Below are 23,540 nucleotides of genomic sequence, written 5' to 3'. Positions count from 1 at the left end.
TAGAAAAGTTGGATATATCTATATAATCAATCTATATCTATATAATAATAATAAAATTTAGAATCTATATATCCATGGATTAATAATACTCTATATAACAATGACATATTAACGTACATTTTGTTAAAGCTCTTTCATAGATGCCCAAATATACAATATTTTTAAAGGAGTTGTTAACAAATAAAAGGAAGTTAGAATAGTTATCCACTTGGAACTAAAAGAGGAGTGTTTGGCCATTTTTCAAAACAAGCTGCCCACTAAGTTGAAAGATCTATGAAGTTTTACTATCACTTGTTTTATTGGTAATTTAAACATTGAAAAAGCATTGGCTAATTTTGGTACTAGTATAAATTTAATGACTTATAAAATGTTCAAACAACTTGGTCTCGTGGAACCAAAACCCACAAGGACGAGTATTCAATTAGTAGTGTTCGCAAGTATACGGGTCAAGTTGTAATATAATTTTTACAACAGAATAGGTGAGTATTCTAACAATCGTACCCAAGGGAGTCAAGTATTAAATTAAAATTAACCTAAACGCAAATGGAATTAATTAGTAGTTTAAATAAATTATATTACGACGAAACATAAAGGAAAGATTTTTGGATTTTTATAATAACAAAATAAAAACAACATAAATAAAGTGAACTTCGATTGAATGAATTCTAACTTAATCAAATCTAGGTATGGGTGATTAGCTTGCTTCAATAATCATAACTAATTCCTATTTTTGGTTTCTACTCAATCAACTAGTTGTCACCCTAGCAGGATCTCTCGATCTTCCACTAAACTAACGAGTCGACAAGAACTACTTATCTCTCAACTAGGGGTGAGCGTTCGATTAAATCGAATGAAAAAATTTCGAGTTAATCGAGTTGACGAATCATATTTTGTCATCCTAACTCGATTTAAAATTTTCTCAAATCGAGTCGAGTGAGATGGAATTCGAATCGAATCGAATATATTTGTTCGAGTTAAATTAAAAAAATATTTTAGGTCCTTGTAATCACTGTCACCCACCGTAATCAAAATTTTCCATCGTAATCAAATTTTTTATTAACTTTCATCCCCTTATAATTTATTTATTAATCTTTTATATACGGGTTAACTTCTTTGCTTGCTTAGTTGCTTCAATTATCTTCTGATTCATGTCACTATGTATTTTGAAATTAAAAATATATTAAATGCAAAAATGTGTTTTTTAATAAAATGTGAAATTGATACCAACATAAAATTTTAACACGAATATTTTATGGCATCATCAATAATTCAATTTTAGCAAAAATTATAAATATTCAATATGATAAAACAATTCAATAATATAAATAGTACAAAATGTGAAATTTAATTTAATAATATAAATAGTAGATATAAATAAATTTATTATTATTTGGGTTTAGGATTTTTTTTAGATGATTTTAATTTTTTATTTGGGGGTAAAGGATGAGAAGTAAAAGTTTAGGGAAAAAATAAAAATTTTTGAAGGTTGAGAGACAAAAATTTCGGGGGGAATGGGAAAAAATGGGGGAGGGATAGGTGTGGGGTAGAAGGGGGTTGGGATGGGAGGGGAGCAAAAGTTATGGGGGTAAAATGGGAGGGAGTAAAAGTTTTGGGAGGAAAGTGAAGAGGTTTAGGAGTTTGGGGTAATAATGTAAATTATTATAGTTTGATATTTGGTTTATTCGAATTATTTGAGTTATTCGAATTCGAAAACCAAACTGGATTCGAAATCGAAATTCAAAAAAAAATTCGAGTTGACTCGAATAACTCGATTTGTTTAACTCAAAATTTAATTTTTTTAATTCTTTCGAGTCGAATCGAGTTTTGCTCAACCCTACTCTCGACCTCACAATCCAGACCGGTTCAGGGATAAGGTGTTCACGGATAGGTCATACCAATTTTGGGTTAATTCTCACTTAAATGACTTCCTAGGGTCGTCAAGCCTAGGGCTTAAGTTCTTCCTCTCCCAAACAGTTGGTCCACTAAGAAAACCCTACGTAGCAATTAATTAATCACACCTCCACTCACTAATCCCCCATAAGAGGATTAGTTCCTCGTGGAATCCATAAACATCATAAAATTGATAATAAAACTATGCATAAAGAGGAAATCAAGAACGGAGTTTAGAGAATCTTGTTTCTATTTGATAGATGAAGTGTAGAAAATCCACTAGTGTTTGATCGCGGTTACAAATCACGTTCTCCGAAGAACACAAAATAGAAAATAATTGAAAATAAACGTAAGGCTTAAAAGAAAGGAAAAATGAAGCTAAAATGACAAAGAAAAACTTAAAGTCTGAAAAGTTGTCCTTAAACAAGTGCTAAATGAGCCTATTTATAGAATCAGGGTAGTTGTCGTCCTCAACCCTAGCTCAGTTGAAGTTCTCGTGATTAATTTTCATTATGTGGACCAAAACGCCCCTAGCTGATAATTATTCTCATAGAAGGCTGGTGTTGTGACACCCTAGTGTCTGTGTCATGACATCATAGGTAGTATGCTTAGGTTTAGAGGTGGCTTTAGTGTAGATCGACTACTAAATGTTTCCCTCAATCTCTTTGGTGGTGGGGTTGAGAATAATTTAGACACATTCCGTTTACCAAAATCTCAAGTTTCATTTCAGCCTTTTTCTTACTATTACCTATTTATTTCATTTTGTAACACCCCAAACCCGGCCTAGACGTTATGGTCGAATTTGGCGATGTCATACGGAAAGGGATTTAAAGACAAGATTGTAGAGTTTAAAAACCGTTACAGTAAGTTAGCTTTTATTTAATTCGAAAAAAATAGTTGATTTGTTTTAAAACTTGTCTCTTAGCGGAAGCTTTTGTAACCAATTAATTTAGGGAAAATCATTTCTATTTATGAAAAACCTTAGTTTTTAGGAAAAAAAACCGTGTTTTGTGGAGTTGCAGTTTTTTAAAAAAATCCATAAAAAATAGTATCAAGTCCCAAATTTAAAGCCAACCAGTCCATAGTCCAAAAGATACATCAAAAACCCCAAATAAGTAACAAATTCTAGGCATTAACGGAAAACAATCTAAAATTTACGTGTGGCCACCGTCGAGTCCTCCGCTGCACCGACCCGCCAAGTCTGGGGATTATCTGTACAGATTAAACAGAGAAAGGGTGAGTTTTCGCAAACTCATTGTGTAATCCCCACAGAAAAAATGCATACAAATAATCAACAGAATTCAGTTAAATACAGTCTGGGGCCCGTGCCCATCACAGAATCAGTTTCGGCCTTAGACCATTCAGATACAGTCTCAGAAATACATTAAGGCCTTGGACCATATTAGATACAGAATGCAGATACAGTAAATCAGAATTCTACCCACCAGTCTCTACACACCGTCTTCGTCCAACCCTACACACCATGTGGGGATTAAATCAACCCACCCATCCCTACACACCGTGCTGTACCGAAATGCGGCACATAATCAGAAGGTTGCAGCTGAGCTGCTAGATAACAGGCTTAATAGCCTTTTAGACACTTCCTCTAAATATCATCAACCAACCCCGATGCAATGCAACATACAAAATATGTCATGCCATTATGAAATTAATAGTACATACTTTCAGATATCATAAGTCATGCTCGGTATAGAAATCAGACAGACAGATCACACATATAGGGGTCTACGTAAAGCTTACCGACCCTACAGTAGGTCTATAGTCGACTTGGGAGACCCGTGCAACCTTATAGAACTTTTCAGAAAAATGGGCTCACACGCCTATGTGGCCCATTCGGCCCAAATTGGCCTTGGCCACGTGATCCATTTTTAATGTAACTCGTGCTAGTTAATTATTCATATATTTTTTCACTATTTACTTATATGTTCCTTCAACACTGTCTACTTGAGTCATTGTTACTAAATTATTTATATCTTCAGCTACAGAATTTCGAATTAAGATCCTCTTGATGTCTTTGAAACTAGACTCAAATACCTTTCTACCATAAAATTTTCAGAATTTTTGGTTTAACCAATAAGTACAGTAAAATCTTCAATCTTACCCCTATTCTGCTGTCTGACAACTTCGTCCCTTCTTTGCTAAAAATTAATTATCTCTTAGTACAAAATTTGGATGATGTTACCATTTCTTTCTATTGAAAATAGACTCATTAATAATTTAAACATGTAAATTTTAACCTCTAATTATTTTTCTCCAATTTTTAATGATTTTCCAAAGTCAGAACAGGGGAACCCAAATTCATTCTGACCTTGTCTCACAAATTTTATTATACCTCACAATTTACAATTCCATTACTTATAATGTTTATTCTATGAGAAACTAGACTCAATAAGCTTTAATTCCATATTTTATTCATTTTCTAATTCGATTTTCAAAATTTATGGTAATTTTTCAAAGTTAGCCTACTGCTGCTGTCCAAACAGCAAACAATTTCGGGTTTTCGCCAAATCCTTTTTTTCTTTTGCGTTTTGGGTACACACCTAGTTTTGTTTGATGCTAAAACAGTCTTTGAGCACTCCAAAGCCTATAATCAAGATACTCAACATTAATTTAACGGATTTACAAGTGAATTGATAGCCAAGAACGAACTGAAACCCAACTTACCACCAACGATAACCCTCTATTTAACTATTGTTAAGACGAGAACACCGAATTCACCAGTCCGAGCCTCCCCCATGCCCAAATCACAGAGAAAAAAACATTACCACTTCTGTCGTTAAGAAATTCATGACAGAAACAAAGAGAAACACTTACCGAAAGTAAACGAGCACTAACCGTGTGCGAAAACGAAGGAAAATAAATAGATTAGGGAAAAATCAAGAAGAAAAAGAAGAGAAAGATGGAAAAACTCAGAGAATTTTGGCAAGAGGAGAGGGAGAAGAATAGACAGTAGAATTTTTTTGGGAAAAGAGAGCCGAAATTCGGTTATGGAAAAAAAATCCTGATAACCCCCAAAATCCCTTAATCTTTTCCCCTAATTCCCACTACACATCCATTACCCAGAAACCCTCTATTACATAACTCTGTCCCGAAATTTGAGTAAAAAATAATTCTCTTGCCTACATAGGGATTTGAACACAAGACCTCCACCATAATAACACACCATTTAACCACCAAACTAACAGGCCCATTCTGATGTATTTTACCCAACAATCAAATAAAAGCCTACTAAACAAGAGTAAGGCCTAATTCATTCAAAATACCAAAATTTGCCCAAGCAAAGGCTTGAACTTGAGACCTCCCAAACACTCCCAGAACACATAGCCATTAAAGTTGACAAATATTTGTGTCATATTTTCACAATAACGAAATTAGAAATTTTAGGGCGTTACACATTTTCTGAGCTCGATTAGAAAAAATCACAAATTCTCATATTTCCATTACCCCTACTAACATTTTAATTTCATCATTTAGTTCGTCTTCAAAACAAACACACATCTCTTCTTCGATCAAAACTATCATACAAGCATATTTTCTGAGCTGAATATATTCTCGCTCATATTTTGGTACAAACTTGTTTCCTTATTCAACTAAAAAAAACTCTTTCTTTTTTTTTTTGTTCAGGTGCCGTTTACTAACATATTTCTTTCGAAACTCAACTCAAAAAAATTCCCACTTACCCTAGCTTTCAGTACGATAGCTATCAATGTATGCCACCACTACTACACCTTACCTTTCAACTTTCAACAAAGATATAGCACACCTCAAATAGTCGTCTGGCAAATATGCCATTTCATCAAATGCCCTTTGAGTATTTTCTAACCAGAATTTAGCTATAGCTGGATGATTATCTGTCTTGCCTCTGAACTCTTTGGCCTCATATTTCCAAATTTTATCGATAAGGGGTTTGTGCACATGTATAGGGTTCGAACTTTAAGGACCAAAGGGTGTTAAGGAAGGCACTGTAGGGGGCGGAGGTTGTGGAGCCACAGGATTGACTCACAAAAATTCATTAAACCATTGACCTATTACGCTGAAAAAGGCATTTTTCACCTCATTCTCAGACATCTATGGAACTGGCAAGCTATGACTTGCCCCTTGCTTGGCAGCCGAGACATTACTTTTGACTTTATTAGTGACAACAAGGTTAGATTCTGTCGACATCTTTATATATATAAGAAAAAGGGTTAGATCGAATCAAAAGCATCACACTGTCACGGATTATATGTGGCATGTAATTTCTAGACCTATACACACTACGTTCAGTCCTAGAATAGACTAAATTGTAGCTTTAATATCACTAAATATAAACCTCATACTTGATCCGGTTGGCGAACCTGAGCTACGACATGCTATTACAGTAATTCAGAATCTAAAACATTAAAATAATCATGCAACATTCACTGGTAACTCAATTGTAATCATAAGATCTATTTAAAATAGAAATCAAAACTAAATCGAGTTTACGGAAGCTCTATAGATGACCCAAGCATGACATAGGACCAACTTGTAATGTCTTGAAAAGTTGGACTTCACGATGTGACGAGCCCTTCTTCACATTGTGATGACGTTGGACAATGAGTCACGTCACGACGTCTCTGGTCGGGACGTTACAAACTATCATTCAAAGTTGCAACGAGGGAAAATTCACGTCGAAATAAGAACCCTATTTTTTGGTAAAATTTAGCCCTTTGATACCTAATTCGTGCCAAGCCATACCAAAGACTCAAATGGTACAATATTTGCCATTTAAACCTGCACAAAATCAACTTAAACATATATCAATGCATCCATTTAACCAACTACAAAACAACTCAAGTTGTTCTACATGAAAGGGACAATTTTCTAAACAAAACAAACCAAGAAATCTTCTATACTTTTAACCTTAATCAAAACTTAGCAATTCCAATTCAAAACATACATATTTCAACCTAAAATGTAACTAACCAATATGCCACAATTGGCACCACAATACAACCAAACTATTTCAATCCATTAACAACTACGCATACCACAACCTCAATGCTTACACACACTCTATCATTATCATTTCCAACTACTAAAACACATTCAAAATATATATACAACATACCAAATGCAATTTAAACAACATCATAAACTTTACTTTTACTAATTACACTACACATTTCAAAATGAACAAATCCATAAGTTTTAACTTCAAACACATATATAAACATTTACACCTATTACATGTCACTTATAATCGGATCAAAATGAATTAGAAGTCTACCAAATGAAATGCTGGATAGTGTGAGCCTTGGAAGTGATCCGATAGCCATGCTCCACCAAAAATTCAACTACAGAAGACAAGAAAAATGAAATGGGGTAAGCATTGACATGCTTTATAAGTTTATAGAATTAAAAACAATAACTTACCTTAATTCATATTAACATACACTAAATTCAAATAATTTATTTATATCCCTATCACAACATGTCACATTTACAAGGTGAGCATTTCGTGCATATAAGCTATTAACAATCCATTTATTTCAATATCAATTCTAAGTAATTACTAAACACATACACATCGTTTGTTCTGTTTAATTATATAATATTTCATTAGCCATATAAACATATTCATTTTGCATGCATTATAAACATATCCATTTCCATATATCTCATGGAAGCAATCGAAACATTTTATTTTAAACATTTAGCCCGATGAACTAAAATATGAGATTTAGATAAACGGGTAACTACACTACACCAAGGCACCATAGTGCAAAGCTTGTAGGTAGAAATATCATATCATGTAATGAATTATCCCTCCACCACACCAAATAGCTCAATAGAGCGATAACTATACCACACCAAGGTCTCCATAAAGACAAAGCTCAGTAATCCGTAACAAATGCAGGATTTTAGCGTAAACAGTGATATCCCCGTCAAATATTTTATTCTACAACATCTTTTACACGTATCCCGTACTAGTGCATGGTCAAACCTATTGGCGTGTCAATCATACCCTATCTTATGTTCATTCAGGCTCTATTAACATATTAGGATTATACTTTACAATTCTGTCCATTTTTCACCTTTTGTACAAATATGCAAACACTTTAAAAGTACATTCAAACATTATAAATGAAAAATTCAACCATAAACATTACATTGATTCACATATTTTTTTACCATATGAACTTACTAGGTGAATTCGACACTAAGTACAAAGTTAGGGACTATTCCACAAGTTTCCATTTTCCTCGTTTATCTACCAGTTGTTTCGAATCGATATCTATAAGATAATCCATTTCACATTATCATCTCATATCACTTAAATCATCTCATTTCATGTATAAAGCATCTTTTATTCATTTTTCATAATTTTTCTAAAAGTTTTCATTTTATTCAATTTAGCCCCTAAAATCAGAACAAGTATAACTTTCACATTTAAGCTTCAATTTTCATTTCAATTTCAATTATATCCTTCTATAATCTCCTATAAGCATAATTTATAGAAATTTCACATTATTTTTAACATGTTCATAATTTATTCCTTATACTTAAAACTAATAAAATTTCTTTTACAAATTAATCTTTAATTACATCTAAGCTTTCAAGCGAGCCATTAAACATCAAAACTTCCAATTTCATCAATGAAAACTTTTAAAACTCTTAACTGTTTCAAAAATGAAGGTACAAGTTAATTAGATTAAGCTACAATGATCTCAAAAACATAAAATTACTAAAAATAGGCTTAGAATGGACTTACATGCAAGGACACAAGTGCAACCAAATTTAGAGCTTCCAAAATGGTGATTTTATGCTTTTCTATTCGGAGGAAGACTAATTGAGGAAGACGGTATCCATCTTTTAATGTTTAATAAACGTACATATTATTTTAATATAACTTTAACATATAAAATAAGTAAAAATCAAGCCTTAATCGTCCATACTATAATATTATGGTCTAAATACCATATAAGGCCTCACACTTTTACTATTTAAACCATTTAACTAATAAAACTCAATAGTAAATAACTTTTACGATTTTTACTATTTAGTCCTTGTACCTTAATTAACCAATCAAACATCAAAATTCTTGGACCAAACTTTAATATAACACTCTAATAAACTTGAAAATATTAAATAAATAATATTTACATATTCAATCATTGGAATTTTGGTCCTAAAACCACTATTTCTAATACCACTAAAAACGGGTTGTTTGGCTTGTCGTCAAATGTAGTAATAATTTTAATCTATTTCCAAAATTCAATTTTAATATTTAATATTGTGTTTTTGGTATTTAGTATTTAGGTAGTAAAATTTAATAAAATAAGTGTTTTAAACATATTTTGTGAGTGTAGTGACCTCTTAGGCCAACACATGCCTTAGGTAGTGCTAATGTGTTGAATTGAGTGTGTAGAATGATGAATTATAAGCTCAATGGACGTAGGAGCAAGGGACAAGTGATGCACAAGCTTCCCAAGCCGTCAAAGCATGGAACGAACCAAAGAAGGCAAAAAATACTTGTCGTGTCGCTACATAGGCCTTGCATGGTGCGACACAGCCCTAACATGGTGCCCAAGTACTTCAAGGCTATTTTTGTTCTCACAACCAACTTTTTGTGAAGACCTAGGACATGCCAAAGACCTAATTCAGGTTGCCAGCACTCCTATAAATAAAACCTTAGGGGTTTGATATAACTAAGTCGTCTTAAACCCATCCAAAAACTCTAGTAGTTTAGGAGTAGGATTAGACTAAGTTTCGTTTCAGTTTTCATAAACTCTTTGTTCTTTCCTCTTGGAATCAATTTTGATGTAAGAGTTCTTTTATTTAGTCGAAGTATTTCATTTTATTTGCTTTCACAAGCGACGACTCAAGTTATTCTAATCAAGAGATTATCTACTCTGTTCTTCAATCAACATCGAATCAAGATTAGTTTAATCTCTTTTCTCTTTCAATTTATTTGTGTTATTTACATGTTTAATTTAATTGAGTTAGAGATTATGAATACCATGAGTGGCTAAATCCCTTAGGGGATATTAACGAGTGGATGAGGACGTAATTAATGGTGGATTTAGGGTTTCTCGATAGGATTAGTTTGTTTAAATTACGAGTTCCTAACCCTAGGCTTGACAACCCTAGGAAGTGATCATAGGTTAAACGAGATCGAAAGATAAGTTTCACTGAGTAAAACGTAATTTATCTAGGTTGAGAAAGTGAGGTAGAGAGATCAGTGAGTTTTAACCAATTAATTAATCAGTTAGAGGCAGAGAGGTAATAATTAGTTAGTTAATAGCTAATCCACCCTTAAACCCTAATCCAAAATTAATTACAACCCTTAAAAAGAGTTAATCTTCTTAATTGGTTTTATCTATTTAGTCATTTTGATTATTTTATTGTTTATTTATTTTTATTATTTAATTTCTAATCATAATCTATTTTATGATTTGTCATAATATATGATTTAATTATTACTATTTAAACTTATTATTGTAAAGAGGTTTTCAATAGGTTTATTTCATCCTCCTTTGGGTACGATCCTCGAAATACTTCACTGTGCTCCATTGTACATGAATACTTTATTACAATTTGACCCGTATACTTGCGGACACTACCGATTTAATTTTATATATATATAGTGTGATATTTATACTATAAACGATAACACGTTTATAGGCGATCATTGTTACAACAGCATTGTTCTAAATACAAACACAAGTATTAAATCAAAACTCTCTAAAGAAAAATGATTCTTAAACAAACTCTCACTTTTGTCAAATAAGTGAATTGATAACAACCCTATTATCCCATATGTGTTGGCCTACTTTGACACTTGTTGGGTCACCTTAAGGCTAACATATGTATTTTGGATACTTAATTAATTTTAGTTAATAAATCAAAATTAATTCCCAATTAAGTAATGTACAAAAGCCTTATTTTAATCAGATTAAAGTCATGATGACTTCATCATATTAAAATGCACGTGAACTTTATTTAATTCATTGTACTCCATTACAAAAATTAGATAACATAATCTTTTAATTTAGCTCCACTTCAGAATCATTATTTAATCCAATTAAATGGATATTAGAAGTGACTAAATTAACCCTAAATTCAATATAATCATTAAACCGAGAAAACACCTATTAATCCAATAAGTAAATGCAGTGGATCATTTCTCATTGTTCGATTGTTTATAATTCCATACAAGTATTCATGTTAAACGCAATCTGTTGGCGAGTTGTGTTAAACTAATAAAGAGATTGATTGGACCTAAATAATTAGGACTTAAATTAATTTGTAATTAAGTTTCGACTTTTCGTTTATTAATCACAAATTAATTAGTCATTGAGTCATTCCACTAAACTACCATGACTAAACTCCCTATTATATACCATTACAAAAGCTTTATTTTTTAAACTTTAGTCTAATGACCTTGTCATATGTATGTTACCCTTATAAGATAACCATGGTCTCTTTAGGTTAAATCAATTCACCTAATTCGATATACTTTTATCTCTTGGTCACCATTGTATCTTTCGCAATGAAAATGATCATTATTCAAATTAGTAAAGATAAAATCATTTGTCCCAAATGAATGACTTCTGACAAGTGATCGTGTGTGTAAGGTGATCGAGTAAGCTCACCATATCATATATTATCATTAAGGCAAGACTTGTGAAGTATGTAATTTAAATTATAGAATTAGTGTGGCTTGTACATAAGTATGTAATTTAAATTATAGAATTAGTGTGGCTTGTACATAAGTAATGGAAGTTCTAACTAGTTAGCAAATGGGCACAAAGTTGTATAATGATTAAGTGAGAATGTTTTGAAGTTGTTGAGATTACTTGCTAGTGATTGATCATGGTTGAGAATTTGACAATTACAATGAGATTTTGAAGTGTGTTAAGGTCTAAGAATGAATGAGATTGATTGAAAATGTTTAAGGAACGTGTTTATATGTTTTATGGTGATTTCAAGCTTATTTTAGGCTCTCTTACACCTAGGTACCGATACTGGAGGAACTTGTATATGTACAACATCAACATAATGTTAAAAATGAACAACATCAACGACAAAATATTGATACATTGGGAGAGGTATTGGTGCCTCTACTTTGTTTTGCTTATATTTAGTTGTTTTTGCACTGAAAGGGTCCCAAATGACCTCTGAATGCAACCAGATAATAGAGTGGACTTAGAAATGATTCAGAAAATCTTAAATGGCCCTAAATAGGTCTATAAGGTGTGTGAAATCTTGAATCACAAGTTTGGTACTTATGTGAAGTGTATGGCTCAAAATGCAACATTCTTTACTCGAGTTTAGATTTGGGCTAGGGTTTAGGGCATTACAATTGACTCTTTTTGCAAGGCTAATAGCCAAATTTAGCTAAAAAAAACAAGGGTCAAATTGAAAAAATGTAAATGTTGAGGGTTAAATTTTTCATATGCATTTAAAAACAACAAAAAATGAGTTAATTAAACTAGACATCTCTAAAAGCAACCGTCATTCTAAATTGGTCCCCAAACTTCATAATGTTCAAATTACATCCCTAAACTTTCGATGTTATATCAATAAGGTTTTCTATTATTAAAACCATTAATTTAACCGTTAAATAATACGTTAATTCTTATGTGGCATAATTTAAAATGAAAATTTTAAAGAAAAGTAGAATGATACCACACAACTTTTAAAAATTAAAACTAAAATAAAGTAAAATCGAAAAAGAAGAGTGAGTGATAAAGCTTTTGTAAATTTTTTGATAACTTCAAAATCAATATTTTTACAATATCTATTTTTACAATACTGTTTTTCTTTAAATTTTCTATTTTAAAATATGTTACATAAGTTTGACATATCATTTAACAGTTAAATTAACGATTTTTATAATGAAATGACATTATTGATATAATATTGATAGTTTAGGATATAATTAAAAATTTAAAGTTTAAAGACTAAATTTAAAAGGAAGGTTATAGTTTCGAGATGCTTAATGTAATTAACTAAAAAAAATTAAGCATAAGGAAACTGTCGGATTATAGCCGATGAACTCTCAAATTGCAATTAAATCGTCCACCACTAAACTTATAAACCCTTTTTATAATTGTTTTTAAACTGCATATTTTTCTAAATTACTTAAAACCCTAATAAATTTAAATTCTTTCATATTTTAATCTTCCTCCGGCAATAAAGCATCAAACAAAGAAACCGCACAAGTGCGAGCAATGGTGACTCAGTACGGCATCAAATACGCCGTCAATCTAATCACCGCTCACTTCGGTGATCTCGTCGCAGTAAATAAATCTAACTCTTTCTTCAACATTCAATTTATACCTACAATTATTATATATATTTATTTATTCATGCGATTTTATAAAAATTTCTGATGACGACGATGATAGTGATAGTATAAGGTTTGATTTTGTTGTTTTGCTTTGTTCAGAAAGTTTGTGAGTGTCTTCTCCGAAGAGGACCGCTAACTCTACAAGCGATAGTCCGGTCCACGGAGCTCACTTCTTCTCAAGTCAAGAACAGCTTACTTGTTTTGATTCAACACAATTGCGTTCAAGCTTTTATTCTCGATCAAACTGGTTCTTACTTTCTTATTCCTTTCAATTTTATACTTCCTTTTCTTCTTAATTATTTATTCTCCGTTTGGCTGCTAAGAATGTGGGGGAAAGGAGGGTTTAGGTTTAGGGTTTAGTTCCCTTGGTCTGGATTTGGGGGCAATGGGAGTGCGAATGGTTTTGGATCTCAAATTGATTTGAATTTGGCAATCTTCTGCCTTTGCTTTTTATTTTGACTGTTTAAATTAATTCGCAATGGAACATGCAGGTGAGCATGGCGATGGAGCAAAACAGAGCACTCAGTACATAGCATTGTTCGATAACATAATTCAGCGTTGGAGATTTCCCAAGTTCTTGACTATGGTCTCCAAGAAACTTGATAAACAAGTAAACTCATCATTACTACTAACATTGTAAAATTAAGACTAAATCTCTGTTTAATTGGAACAGCTGCTGTGTTTTCTTTTAAAACTTTATTAACCAGAACCGGAATAGCTAAATTAAGATTAACAGTCTCTTTAGTTGGCTGTTTTGTAGAAAACAGCACACAAATAGCAAAAGCATAAACTAAATGGAGCCTAAATAAATATGGATTCTTTAAAACTTTATTAAATTTTGTGCATTGGCTTTGTAGTGTGTTGAACTTCTTGAGGGTTTGCTTCAGCATGGAAGGCTTACCCTCAAACAAATGTTTGATCGAGCAAAATCGGGTCAAAATGAAGGCAAGTCTTTCAGAATTCCATGTTTACTTTCTGTTTCTTGGATGTGCTCTAAAGTTTCTCTTTTGGTTAAAAGGAACTAGAGATTGATTAGATACTGCATCTGAGTTAAGTGATTGATATGCCTGTAATTGAAGTAATTAATCTCCATTTAATATATTTTTATATATTTTCCAGGAGATGATGTTGTACAAGAAGCCTTTGTTAAGTTACTTAATGCTCATTTTATTGAACGATGCCCTGCCTCTGAACCAGTTCTCACTAACCCAACTAAAGAAGAAGAAGCTGCAAGGAAGCGAGCTGCTAAGTCTGGCAAGGTATTTGTTGATTCATGTCTAATTAGTTGGATTGCTTTCATGCAAAATTACTAAGCCAAATGTTTTTTTCCGGTGATTGAAACATCATTAGAGGATTGGTATTGGAAGCAAAGCCTATTGCGGCACAGTCTTGCCCTTCAGGATTGCTATTGAAACGTACTTAGGGAACACTAATTCATATTTTAATTTTCTGTTATGTCAATGTGAGTTTCTGAAGAGCTGTTGTCAAATGAACTAGGCAGGCATAACATAGTATAGATGAACCTTTTCAATTGCAGTCATCTATTGCAGCAATTCATATTCTACTTACTGTTAATGGCCTCCTGATATCAACTTGTGTATCTTTTAAATTTTATCCTGAATAAACATGACAGTTGAGTTTCTTTGATATATCCTTGCAGATACTTGAAGTGCAAGAAACATTAGAGCAACGTGTTGTGGAAGCTGCCATGCCTACTGAAGCCTTAAGATTTTTGTTTGCAACAGAAACTGAACCTACTGCTGACGGAGGAAAGGATAAGAGCAATTCCTCTAGTGTGACACCTGGCGAGAAGGTTGGCATAAGACATATCATTTTAAGTGACTAGACTCATCCATATGCTAATTTGAAATTTCCCCATCTTTTATAGCGCAAGCATGATGCTATAGAGTCAGAGGCAGAATCTGGGGATACAGATGAACAAGTGGTTCTTTGGCGTGCTAATATTGATGAGTTTATACGGCATCTTAGGCATAAGGTCAGTTTACCTTTTGTCATTTGAATTATTCTTTGCATATGTCAAGAATTTTTTTATTTTTTTCATTTGAGGAATACTATGCTCCATGATAATTATGTATAATCCTAATGTAACTTATGAAGTTGTGATATTCTACCAGCATTGCCATACTCCAGAGGATCATGCTGTTGGGAATTTTCAGCATTAAAGTCTTAGGGTTTTTTGACCGGTTCAAAATTTTTTGGGGGAAAGTCATCTTTAGATGAGTAGACTGTGTCCCCATATAAAAATCTCTGACAATATGTTCAAAAAAATTCACTGAAAAAAAGGATGTCACATATAGATGACCTGACTTTTAGAGATCTCAGTCTATCTAAAGTTTGTAAACTAGCATGCCATTTCCTTTTGCTGGGCAAAAACTTTATTAAAAAATGCCCTTCCTTATTTTCTTTAGTCTTCTCTTTCTTTTATTTTCTTTTTTTTTTTAATTTCTTTTTTCATGTACTCCTTGGTAAAAAAATTTCAGAGTGGTGAATAACAGAAGTAACGACTTCAAGGGTCCAGTGAACTGTCCCTTCAAAGGCTTTTTCCCCTCTATTTCTTTGATTACTCTACTGGCCAAAAGTGTTTCCTTACAAATTACAGAGCTAATGGGCTTAGATGCTTGATGAAACCTTGATTGTACTTCAGTAATCCTTGCTTGTTGTTGAATGGATGTCAAGTTGTGTGTAATTTCTAGGCTTGCATCGAGAATGTGAGGGCGCGCTTCGATGATGGAGCTGTTATTGTCTTTGGTGCAATGCTGGAAGCAACTAGAAGTGCAGAGAAGAAAGTTAAAACAGAGAATTCAGGTCAGATAATCTTAGATATGGTTGCTAACTATCTTTGAACACCTACAATTATGTATGTATTTTGCTTCCAGAATCATATTCAGATATATTTTTTATTTTCTGTAATGCAAACATGGATCTAATACATTATCACTTCAAGAATTGGGGTTATTCTGCCTTTTACAGAAATTATAACTTGCAAAGTCCTAGGTTCGTTTCCTTAATGAACTTTAAAAAAGTACTGCACGTCCACAGAGTGTCTTTAAAGTAATATTAACCATGTTTCTCCAACTCTTCATTTTCTCAGATTACCTATGTCCAATGCATATCAGGACATGGATGCAGGGACATGACTCTCCAAGGATTCTCCAAATACATAGAAATGCTTATAAAGAAATAAACATGCCCGTGTCTAAAACATACCCATTATCAAATGTATCCTACCTGACACACACTTTAGTTCGAGTAACAGATCTTAATTAATATGTGAAAAAGAGGTCCTAGATGCTTTGCTGTAAACAATATTTTAGCTCAAGGATAAAAACAAGAGGGTGGGGGTGATGGCTTTGGCTCATGCCACTTTGTTAATTATTGCTTCTATTATTGATAAAACTGCATTTTACAGTTCCACTGTCACTCAGTTCCATTTACGAAGAGGTGATAAAGAGTGAAGAAGGTCGTAATATAACCTTTGATCGTGTTAGAGCCTCCCTTGTTCAGTTGAGTTGCCCACCCTTTGTAAAAGCAACCAATGAGTCATACAGTGTTGGTTCGTATGCCATTTTTCTCAGTCTATCTTTGTTTTGGCTGATTAATTTGTTTTATATTTCTGGTGACACGTTTTTTTTTACAGATTTCAAGAAAATAATTGAACTAGCTCAGCATGAGGAGGTATTTCTGATTTCTGTGTTGGTTAAAATATTCGAGTTGCTCATGCTCCTCTCAGCCTGATGACCTTTAAAATATCTTATATTGCAGGTGGAATCTATTGTGTTGAAAAGATATGGAAGGGATGCATATAGAATGTTCCGGCTACTATCGAACAGTGGTCACCTACTTGAAACCGATAAGGTAACAATCCTTTAACAGAGATAACACTGTATACTTTTGCCATTGCCATTTGATATAAATAGTAGTGGTTTTAAGAATGTTTCTGAAATCTTTTACTGCCCCGGAATTGTTCATTTTAGGGTTGTAAACGAGCTGGCTTTGAACAAATAGAACAGACCTATGTGTTTGTTCATGAATGTATAATAAAACATGTTTGGTTAAGTTAAATGAATTTGTTGATGAACATAGTTGTGAAGGATATGTTTAGGGATGAGTAAAACTTGATTTGATTCGAAAAACATTTCTAATTTGAGTTAATTGAATCGAGTTATTCGAGTCAACTCGAATAAGTAATTCGAGTCAACTCGAATAAGTAATTCGAGTTTTGAGTTTGAGTCGAGTTGAATTTTCCAATTCGAATAACAAATTGGTGTAAATACCCCTTTGGTCCCTATCAGTTATGAAAATGAGCAAATTGGTCTCACTCAATCAAAATTTCAAAATAATTTTATAATTCAAAATATAGATAAAAATTCCAAAATTTATATTTTTTAAAAAAAATTATAAAGAATTCTAAAGAATATATAATGAAATTTAAATATTTAAAAAAATTAAAATAATAATTTCAAGGATCTAAATAAGTTAATTAATGATTCAAGTTTATCATACTAAAGTATCTTAATTTTTTTCTTATTTTGCTTTGAAAAAGTTTCCAAATTTATGTGCTTTAAACATGGAATTATTTATTTAATTTTTAATTTAACTCGAAAAATTTTACTTGATTTGACTCGATTTAGTTTTCATTTAACTCAATTTGAAAAAATTCATTTAACTCATCAACTCGATTAACTCAAAATTTTTCACTCAATTCGACCGAATGTTCACCCTACATATGTTTCTGAACAACAAGCATATCTAAGAAAAATTTAAAGAAACAAGTATGAGTTTATAAGATATATATATATATATATATATATATATATATATATGCTAGTAGCAATAGCAAATTATCAATTAAAATTAAAGATGAAAACTAAATTAAGAAATCCAACATCAAAACTGCATGCATCTAACTACAACACTTCGGTTGTTAATTCCAACAAAATTTGAAACGCATAACCTAAGAGCAAAACTAAGTACTTAAAAATTAAACTTTTATTTACCTTTACATGTTGAGAATAAATAGCCTTCAAAGTAATATCTTCTTTACTCTATATGAGAAATTAGTATTAGATGAATAACTTCAAAATTTTAAATTGAATAAGAATACCCTACTGTTTTCTTGCTACTGACTACAAAAGACCTGCAAACATTCATTATGACTAGATAGCAGTAATGGTCTGAAAGAGTGAAATATTGCTATTGCTGGTGGCTACTGGCTGGGCTGGGCTCAGATGGGATGAAAGTTGATTAGTAGAGTTTTGACTCGGAAGGGGAAAGAAAAAAAAATCAGGGTCTGAGTTAGAACATTGTTGTGTTCAAAATCATTTTGTTTAGCTTGAGAAATGAATACAGAAAAAAAAAATACATACCAGTCTATTCATTAATTGTTTCTATTATCCAAAAAAAAAAGTCTTTGTTGAACACCATTTTCAATTACAGCCCTATTTGTTTCCTTATAGTTTCATGTTGTAGGTTGCAGATGCCACATTTGTTGAAAAGAAGGAGACGCCAATAATTCTTTATAAACTGTGGAAGGATGATTATTTGCAATTGGAGGTACAATTCTTTTGTCTTCCTATGAGTAAACATATTGAACTGTATATATTTCTGACTAGCTGTTGCTACATGTTGCTTTAAAGTGATTATATTGGATTCATTTAAAATTAAGTTTGTTTTTTGAATGGATAAATATGATAATACTTATTTTTCTGAAATTCAAAACTAATTATCAGGGTGATGTATGGTGTGTGTAATCAGATATTTAAGCACTATGTTTTCTACAAATAGATGTTTATCTTGGGCAATGCCGTATAGTGTATGAGTAATTTGTTGGTAATAAAGAAATTATGTTGCTAATTGTGGAACTGAAGTGTCCTTTTACATTATCAGTCGGCTATGCGCTTATAATGATTGTGATGTGCTTTTGCCATATGGAGTGGACAATGTTTTAAATAGTCCAAGGTTGTTTATAACGATTGTGCTTATATTCTGCCTGCAGAAATTACAGATAGGAGTTAAACAAACACCGTTCCAGTTGTGGAAGGTGAACAAGAGCACTCTGAAGGTGCATGTTCTAGATGAGATGTTCCATGCTGCCTTTAATTTGAGCCAACGAGTGGCATTCGAGTTGGAACAGGAAAAGGAGGTTTGTTATGCTTAAACAATTCGTCTCGATACAGATTCTTGAATCCCTTTGCCATTGCAGAGTCTTTTTTTCCAGCAGAAGAATTCTATGTATCTCATACTAATAATATGGTGTGGTGAATTTTTCAGCTTTCCAATGTCCTGCAAGATAAGCGTGTTAACCGACTAAGAAAACGCTTACTCTTGGAATCATCACAGATGAAGCTTGATGATGCCATCATGCTTTTCCATGACTTCTGACAGAGCCATACCATTTCCTGGGGTAAGGGAGGGATGTGGTGTTCCACCGTAGGAATTCCAAGTGGGGTTGCAAGAATGTCCTACAATATTTACTTATTTGATTGAGTCCACTCAACTGTTGGAAGTCGTTCTGCAATGGTTTATACATATATATATATCATAATCCATGTTTATCCAATAGAGATTACGTTGGTTTTGCATTGCTGTAACACTAGTAAATGAAAATGGGGATTGATGGGGCAAAATCACAAAAAGAGAAGAAATCTACAATAGTAAGTGGCTTCTTCCCAAGTTGTAATCCAAGTTTCAAAAACTGTAGTAATCTTTCATGGCCTCCAACAGGACTCATTGCAATTTTTTTGCTTCACGTCATATTGACTTGGTTTGCCTACTACTTAGATATGACTCCTTTGTTATCCCATATTAAACTGGTTCACAATATAGCTACCACGAAGTCGTCCATCATTCATCTTCCACACTGTTGATTTTTCTACACAATCTTCATTTTGCAGATCCATCACAGCTGAGTCTGTCTCCGCTATCATCTGTTTGTATAAATCTAAAACAAGCTTCATGTCTGAAAAAACACATACTGGATGTAGTGTATGTATTATCACTATATACATTTCAAATTGTTCACTAAGCTTGAGTGTAAGCATATCAAATATCGAGAATCATATTTATCACCGGTTCTTAATTCATGATCAGAGCAATGACGGTAAGATGTTCAATTGCCTTGCCAGAAATTTGTCGACAAAATCAGCTCATATTCAGCCAATGGAAAGTAGGATGCAAACTAAAAACTAGTAAGAATATACACCTACTGCCACACTAGGAACTTATTACTTTTATCATACGGAACTCGCTATTTTTAATTTCTTGTAGTTTCTGAAGTCAGGTGTCCCAAGAACCTACGTTGAAAAAATGGCAAAAGGAATGAACAAATCTGTGATTGATTCTTTTTTTCAGCTTACTCATCACTTTGACAAAAAACTATATGACAAGCTATAGAGTTGACTGCATGAAGTACAACGAACAAAGAATAGTTTCAATATAATCCACCACATTTAATATCTTGAAATTAAGATACCACGGGGGTGAAAATGTGCTTGTTGCTTATCGGTTGTGTTATTGTTCTAAGCTACAAAAATTAGTTTCATAATGCTCCACCACATTTACCACTTTCATACGATATGAAACAAAAAATTATTGGTAAAAGTACCATAGAGGAACCAGTATTAAGAGATAGATTGTATTTTGTCCCTTTAACTTAAAAAATGGACAAATTATTTCTTGTACATTAGATCAAAGAGTAAATTAATCTTTTCTGTTACAATTTTATCTATTTATATTATTAAAAATTGACATGCTTGACAAAATAACCTGTTAATGACACGTTGTGTGCCACGTGTACCTCATGATGACGTATAGGGACCAGTTTTTAACTATAGAAATGGATGGATGAAATTTTTAACGAAAAACCAATTTGATCTCTAATCTAACCTATATGCACTAATTTGCTCATTTTTTAAGTAAATGGGACAAAATACAATCTAACCCATATTATAGGGGCCTCATGGTATTTTTACCAAAAAAGTCATCATATGAGGATAGAAACTAAACTAAGAATCAATAGTTGAGGTCTACAAATTGATCCTGGAACAGAAACAAGTCATCAGTATGGAAAAATAGCAATCCTTGTTGCTATCAAGGAACATTTGAACATTTTGCATATGCCCAAAAATACACAATATCGGTTACTTGTTTCATTTGGCTTAACTTGAGAACCTTCCATGCTATAATATGGACTTCTTAGGTGTTTATATACAATGGACCCAGTTATAAGTCATGGTCCTGTTGTATCGTCTTTTATATTAGCATCTAAAATATAAGCATGATTTGACTCTTCAACAGGCACCATTTAGAATCCCATTGTGTGGTTTTTAACTGTTACATTTTCATACAATCAAGCAAAACTCCTAAAATCACTATCTTTATCCATGGAAACCCAGTTTGCTCGCCCAAAATAGATTGAACCCTAAAAGAAAAAAAAACACTGTGAAAATCCGCTGAAAACACTCAAAACTATAATTAAATTCCAAAAAGAAACCAACCAAACGTACCCAAAACCCGAAATAGAAGAAGCAAATGAAAGAAGAAAATGGGATAAACGGTAAAAGGATAATAAAGTGAAGGTATTAAACCTGAATAAAATGGGATCGAAGCTGTCGTAGAGGAAGACAGAGATTGAAGTAGGAATCATCATTGCAAGAGACAGCGAGCTTTCTCTTGTTGTTTTTGGTATCTTTTAGTGAGTGTCGCTTCGTGGGTCATTTTTCGCTACTTCCATTGTTTACTAGAAATACTGTTTTTCTTTCTACCAAGTACTGATACATAGCCTTTATTTAAGGGGGATTTTTTTTTGAAAGGCTATATAAGTTTTGACGTTTTGTGTTACGGGCGGATTGTATTTTTTTTTTTTAATGTAACGACACATGTCCTCCTTCGATAAATTAAAATTCATTATTAAATTTAAAATTAACTTAATAGAAAAATTCAAATCCTAATTTTTCATGTATATTAGGCTTAATTTGTAATTTTATCTTTGAAGTATATTTATTTTTTCACTTTGATACTATTTTTGTCCAAATCCAATTACTTAAAGTATAATTTTATCATGGTTTTAGCTAAAAATTAGCTGCAATTTAAAAAGAAAAAAACAACCAATTATAACATACCATGTGTCTTTAACTTTTCATTACATTAAATAAGTTAATTAAATTTTTTTATTAAAAATGACTTAAATAAAAATAAAAACTAAAATTTTAAATTCTATCTTTCTCCCACGTTTCTTTCTTTTCTTCCTCCGTCTTCTTATCCAACGCCATATTTCATTCTCTTTTATTTTCTCTGTCAGACTTAAACTAAAGAAAAATGTTATGGGGTAAAATCGAAAATAAGAAGAAATTAAACGAAGGATGTAATAGTGCATGGCACATTAATTAAAACGAGGCGTTTTAGGGGAGCAACGGTCAGTACCGTTAGTAACCAATTTTTAATTTGTTTTCCATTTCTTTCTCTCCTTTTTATTTTGTTGTTGTAAAGTGGAAGTTATGGAGTTGGTTATACACGAAAATTTTCCTCTCTTTATCTCATTCTCTCTCTCTTGATTTTCTCTTCCTTTCTTAGCTTTCAACACTCCTAAATCAATGTGCATCAGAGGTATCAGAGCTTCAACGATCTTCTATGCCAGGGGACGGGGTCACTACGCAGTTGCAAAAGGGTATGATTTTTTGCACCAAGAGATGATTAAGATTCAAGGAGAAGTAAAGGGATTTTAGTAGCGGCTCCCCCAGGTTTCCTCCTAAGGAGTCGTTGAAGGTTCCTCAACCTTCTTTTATGGCTAGCAATGGAAGTTTGCCTCGATCCAACCTTGGAATGTCTTAGGAGCGATCATACAAACTTGATTGCCAAAGATTTGATGGATTTGACTTTAGATGATGGTGGTTAAAACTCGAAAAGTATTTTGAGGCAGAGTGGATCTGTGCATCTGTGAACATTCTTTAGCACAATCGCAGAAGAAAAATATAACAAGAACATATCAAAACGACCTTTTTGCATGGAAAAAAGGTTTCCTTTTCCAAGATGCCCCCTTTATGGGCTATTCTGAAGCCATCTCATCTGTAGTGGAGAAACACGGGTGACAAATCTTCTGCCTCCACCCTAATGACGTCCTCACTAAGGTAGTTAAAGAATTTTATGCACATTTAACCTCTCTTGAAAATGCTTTCATCTATGTGCGCGATGTCTCGATGTTATTCGATGAAGACTGAATCAATGCGCAATATGGGTTACCTGAAGAACTTGATGGACACTCTAAATTTGTCAAGACAATGACAACTGAAGG

At 32.6% G+C, this 23,540-nt stretch overlaps 1 protein-coding gene and 1 long non-coding RNA gene across 2 annotated transcripts; one reads left to right on the top strand and one right to left on the bottom strand.

Annotated features, from left to right (window-relative positions):
• The first annotated feature begins 13,015 nt into the window (after nucleotides 1-13,015).
• Nucleotides 13,016-19,972, top strand: LOC105798538 (uncharacterized). Its single transcript, XM_012628649.2, has 14 exons — nucleotides 13,016-13,181; nucleotides 13,331-13,478; nucleotides 13,723-13,841; nucleotides 14,089-14,176; nucleotides 14,351-14,490; nucleotides 14,892-15,044; nucleotides 15,120-15,227; nucleotides 15,946-16,057; nucleotides 16,662-16,805; nucleotides 16,890-16,927; nucleotides 17,015-17,107; nucleotides 18,722-18,805; nucleotides 19,248-19,394; nucleotides 19,523-19,972. The coding sequence occupies exons 1-14, from the start codon at nucleotides 13,113-13,115 to the stop codon at nucleotides 19,631-19,633; spliced, it is 1,554 nt and encodes a 517-aa protein (XP_012484103.1). The 5' UTR covers nucleotides 13,016-13,112; the 3' UTR covers nucleotides 19,634-19,972.
• Nucleotides 19,973-21,314: 1,342 nt separating this feature from the next.
• Nucleotides 21,315-22,022, bottom strand: LOC105798539 (uncharacterized). The gene is made up of 2 exons (XR_008188919.1): nucleotides 21,838-22,022; nucleotides 21,315-21,671 (listed from the first exon to the last, which is right to left on the bottom strand). It is a non-coding gene; the product is annotated as an uncharacterized LOC105798539 (long non-coding RNA).
• Nucleotides 22,023-23,540: the final 1,518 nt, after the last annotated feature.

The sequence above is a fragment of the Gossypium raimondii genome, chromosome 9 (genome assembly GCF_025698545.1).
Source record: "Gossypium raimondii isolate GPD5lz chromosome 9, ASM2569854v1, whole genome shotgun sequence".
Classification (NCBI taxonomy): domain Eukaryota; kingdom Viridiplantae; phylum Streptophyta; class Magnoliopsida; order Malvales; family Malvaceae; genus Gossypium; species Gossypium raimondii.
This window is presented reverse-complemented; position numbering and strand designations above follow the sequence as displayed.

Excerpts from the sequence above, each read along its gene's own strand:
- LOC105798538 (XM_012628649.2), top strand. The coding sequence starts at position 13,113 with ATGGTGACTCAGTACGGCATCAAATACGCCGTCAATCTAATCACCGCT. Across the intron at positions 13,182-13,330 it reads ACTTCGGTGATCTCGTCGCA|AAAGTTTGTGAGTGTCTTCT; the intron begins GTAAATAAATCT and ends TGCTTTGTTCAG. Across the intron at positions 13,842-14,088 it reads CCAAGAAACTTGATAAACAA|TGTGTTGAACTTCTTGAGGG; the intron begins GTAAACTCATCA and ends TTGGCTTTGTAG.